This window comes from Leishmania braziliensis, chromosome 27, assembly GCF_000002845.2.
Source record: "Leishmania braziliensis MHOM/BR/75/M2904 complete genome, chromosome 27".
NCBI lineage: Eukaryota > Euglenozoa > Kinetoplastea > Trypanosomatida > Trypanosomatidae > Leishmania > Leishmania braziliensis.
The window spans coordinates 1,042,925-1,047,459 of record NC_009319.2 but is presented as its reverse complement, the minus strand read 5'-3'; the positions used below and the strand labels follow the sequence as shown (position 1 = coordinate 1,047,459).

General features: G+C 62.8%; 2 protein-coding genes across 2 annotated transcripts; both read right to left on the bottom strand.

Moving 5' to 3' along the window:
• Positions 1-27: 27 nt before the first annotated feature.
• On the bottom strand, positions 28-1,554 carry LBRM_27_2700 (tubulin-tyrosine ligase-like protein; the record flags this gene model as incomplete). The annotated part of the gene is made up of 1 exon (XM_001565973.2): positions 28-1,554. The coding sequence occupies one exon, from the start codon at positions 1,552-1,554 to the stop codon at positions 28-30; it is 1,527 nt and encodes a 508-aa protein (XP_001566023.1).
• A 446-nt stretch (positions 1,555-2,000) lies between these two features.
• Positions 2,001-3,551, bottom strand: LBRM_27_2690 (conserved hypothetical protein; the record flags this gene model as incomplete). The annotated part of the gene is made up of 1 exon (XM_001565972.2): positions 2,001-3,551. One exon carries the CDS (start codon positions 3,549-3,551, stop codon positions 2,001-2,003), a length of 1,551 nt encoding a protein of 516 aa, XP_001566022.2.
• Positions 3,552-4,535: the final 984 nt, after the last annotated feature.

The window sequence follows — 4,535 nt, the reverse complement described above, 5'->3', positions numbered from 1 at the left end:
CCCCTCTCGTAGGGTTCGCACACACCTTTAGTGGGACTGCGAGTACACGCCCACCAAGCCAGGTGGCACTGCATCGCCGTAACGCCATAGCAGCACGAAGCCCTCGTCTTCCAGCCGCCAATTCTGCATAACCCGTGCGACTGGCGCCTCTGCTGAGGAAACACGCGAAGTGCCGTGTCCCTCTGGGGGGCTGTTGGATGCATCCATCGGACTGAAGTTACCGCCAGTGCTGTTACTGCTACCGCTCTCGCAGCACTTCTCATGGCCTGTGTCGTCGGCGTCGTAGACGGCCGTTGTCGACCCTGCACTATCTGTTGGCCCTGCGTCGAATAGCCCTCGCATGCTGCGTACCAGTGGAACAAGGATGCGCTCCGCGACGCCGGGAGAGCCGTTGATCTCCAGCAGCTTTACCTCCGCCTCCTCCGTGAGAATCACGTCGTAGCCGAAAAGTTGGAAGCACTTGTACGCCTCTGCGGCAGGAACGGCTATCGCTGGCATTACCGCAAGGAGCGTGCGCACGAGGAGATCCTTGACGGCGGGCAGCACGCGGGTCTCTAGAAGATCTGGTGGCTTGCCGACAGAAGTGAAGTAGGCCTGCAGCTGCGGCAGCCACATCTCATTCCCTTCCTCGTAATCGCCAAAATGCTCTGCACCCTCCTGCAGGCAGTGGTTCGTGAGGTGGGCGTGGATGTTGGTGATGTCAGCCAAGTCGTACGGCACGCTCGCGGTGCGGCAACTGGCCTGGGTGTAGGCGTAGATGCTGTAGGGACTCATCAGCAGCGCCCAGACGCGAATGTCAAACTTGCGGCCGTGACTTAGTAGCAGCGGACGATCGACGTAGCGCTGCACAACGTACATGGTTCTGCCAGATATGGGCAGCTGCTCCAGCCACTCCGGCACTGCGGAGGCGCGGAGCAGCACAATGCGCTGGCCCTTCGCCCCGCTGCTTGGCTTCACGATCCACACCGCATCACCGTCTCCTTCGACCGTGAGCGCTTCCAGCAGCGCCCGCCGCTCATCCACCCTCTTTAGCTGGTCCCCGCCGATCGCATAGGACTCCGGCAGCCACGTGGCCCAGCACGTGTCGGCCTCCTTCATCAGCTGTACCATCGCCGCCTTGAGCGTCAGGCGATGCGAGCCCTCGAAGTAGTTCACCCACCGTGTCCCGCTAAATCGAGACGACAGCGCCATCCGCTCGCCACGAAGAAGGGCATAGGGAATGTGGAAGCGATCACCCAGGATGAAGTCTGCCGTGGCGATCGCTGCCTCTCGCTTGCGCCGCCAGCCCTCCTCGTGCAGCTGGCGCGCCATCTCCTCGTAGACGGAAAAGGTGGAGGAGCCCAAAAAGTAACTCCCCGCAGCTGCGGCCGCGGCAGTGGGAGTGGCAGCCGTAATGGTGGTGAGGGTCTCCATTCGCACGCGCTGCAGCCACGCCACGAGAGCGTGAAGTATGCAACGAGTGAGCGCTTTGACTGCGCGCAGCGTGCAGAGTGGTGAATGAGAGTGAGAGTGAGAGAACGAGATGAAGGAAGGAGAGAAAGGGGGACGCGGCATCTGACGTACCCACACACATTCGCCTCGTACCAACGCACTACATGCGTGCGTGCCGGGGTCTGGTGGAGGGCGAGGGAAGGGGGGAAGAGGAAGTCTCACCGCGGCCAAAGTGTGCAGTGCTCTCTCATACACCTTCCTGTGTGCGCCTACCTGCGCGTCGCTCTCCCCTCCTCTTTCGCTGTTGTTGTTGTTTGTGTTGTGCGCGTGTCTGCCTCGCTCGTTTTAGTCCGCCTCGTGGCGTCTCTCCGTACGCCGCATCGATCCGGCACGCGTGCGCGTGCGCCACCAACGTTAACACCATATCCTCGCCTGCCCATCTCAAGGTGGCAAACCCCAACACAAGCACGGCAGGGTCACACAGTCGCACGCGCATAAGTGGGCGTGGGGAGTCGAACCGAGAAACGCGGCCTCGCTCTCCCCCCCCCCACTCCCTACATTCCGCTCCGCTACGCTGTGCCGGCTGCGGTGGAGTACAGGCGGACGACACCGTCCACAGTGCCGCACAGTACGTCGGCGCCGCTCGTCGTCCAGCACACGTCACTCACGGCGCCCGCCTTAAGTCCTGCCGTCGAAATGGCCTCCACCGAAGTGGACGAGGCCGACAGGAGTGAGCAGTCGTACAACGCCACGCCGTCTCCGCCAACCACGAGAGAGCGTCCGTCTGGGGCGTAGCGCACCGTGGCTGGGACGGTGTCGGGGCTGGGCGGCAGCACCGCTACGGGGGCCAACACCTGGCGAAGGTCCCACACGCACACCGAGCCATCCGTAAGGCCAGCCGCGAGGGACACACAGTCGGCGCCAAATGTGGCGCTGCAGATGTGCGTGTGCGCAGCAGCGCCTCGCACATGAGAGATAGTGGTGTCGGCACGCATCTCGCGTGTATCCCAGAGCTGCAGCTCAGTCCGTTGGAAAGCCACGGCCGCAAGAGAGCTGTACGGGTGCAGTTCCACACACGTCAGCGTCGGCGACGCTGCGTCGCGCGTCAGCGGTGCCGTCACCACGACGTGCGCACCGCTCTCCAGGTCGGAGAGGGTAAGGACACCATCAGCGGCACCGCAGAGCACGTAGGCTCCGCCCACCGTCCGCTGGCTCATCGCAGCCACCCCGCTCGCGTACCGCAGCGTGTGCATGACCGTCAGCCCAGCACCCTTCGTCGACCACACGCGAACCGTCTGATCCTCCGCGGCGGAGAGCAGGACACCGCCCAGCTGATTCGCCAGCGTGTGCACAGCGGCAGTGTGACCCACTCCACGCGCCTCCTCGCTGATGCCGTTAGGACTGTACCGCACAATCGCGTGATCGCCCGTGAGGGCGCTGACGAAGACCGCCGAGCTGCTGTCGTCCGCCGCCGCCGCCGCAACGCGCAGGGCCGAGCGCGCAGAGGATGTGGACGCCGATGGCGACGACGCGGCCACCCACTGCGCCTCCTCCGTTAGCTGCAACGGTGCGGCTGCCGCCGAGCTCGCTGCTGCCGATGCCTTGCGCTGTTTACGCGCCTGACGTTCTGCCGCTTCGGCAGCGTCCACGCATCGAAGCACCGCCGCCGGCACCATCACCGCAGCAGCGCCCTGGTCAGCCTCCTCGGCAGCCATGGCTTTGCCTCCACGGTGGGAATCAAGCTCCTTGCTGAGTCGCGCAATCACCCTGCAGGCGGCGTCGTACTGCTGCAGCGCGTGCGCCAGCTCCAGCTGAAGTTGCGTTACCTGCTGCCGAAGGCTGAACTGCTCCAACGCAACCCCCTCCCACTCCACCTGGAGACGCTCCAGGAGCGTAGGGACGGAGGCAGCCCCGAGGCTGCCACTGGCCGCAATGGACACATCTGGAACAGCGCCGTGAGCGGCAATGAGGTCTTCCTTGCACAACGGATCCCCCGTGATGGGGCAGCGGCCATGCTCGTCAACGTACTTCTCGACGAGGCTGTGCTCAAAGACAAGCCCCGACCTGACAGACACCACCGGGTGCGTCGGCACTTGGTGGGAGATGTTGCAGCGCAGCATCATGTGCTTCGACTGGGCTGTGAAGAGAGGCGGTGGCGGTGCACCGTTGAATTGATCTCGTTGGCTTTGTGCGTGAGAGTGCCAGACAGTATGGAGAGGAAAGGGAGATACGAGCACTGAAGATCGCGACACAGAGGAGGAGGGGGGCGATTCGATTCAACGGGCTACACCGGACTTCGAGGCGAGAGGCGCACACGCGCGTGGCAGAGCAGCGGAGATGTATGAGTGTGAGGCGGAGAGGGAGTAGAGCCGACAGAAGAGGTTATGAAGTGGGGGGAGGGGAGGAGAGGGGGGGGGGGGGCGCAAGAAGAGTGGAGGAAGACAGAAGAAGAGAGGGCGCCTTCAGTGACAACAGCAGCGGCGCCAGCAGCCATCGCACACATTTCGCTCTCTGCGGTGTCCGGCTTCAGCTGTCCTCTCCTCCAGCGGAGAGAGGACGAGTACGCCCACACACACCACCCCTACTCTGCTGGACCATTTCTTCGCTTGTTGTGGTGTTCGCCTTGAGGGTCAAACCAAACCAAAGCAAATCACAGTGACGAGGGCACGCACACGCACACACACACACACACGCACACACACACGCACACCCACACACACGCACACACACACACACACGCGCAGTCAGAGAGACGCACGTGCCGATTGAAGGAAAGTGACAAGAACAAAGCGCCCGCCCCACAGCGCAAACGCAAAGGTCATCACCGCCCGACACACCGTCAATACGTGAAAGAGACGCAGCAAAGAAAAGGGCCAAAGCAAAAAAAAGGGCAGGTGGTGGGAAACCCTGGCGTTTAGGGGTGAATAAAACGCCGCGCAAACGGAGCGGCACGCGCACACCCAAGCTCGATGTGGAGAGGGGGCCAAATGGAACATAATGAAGACACCCTGCTGGCATGTCCTCCTGTCTCGCCGCGCTTGGACGCAACAGCGCACTCGTGGCTCGGCTCGGTGTAGCAACAAGACGACGAAAAAAAAAAAAAA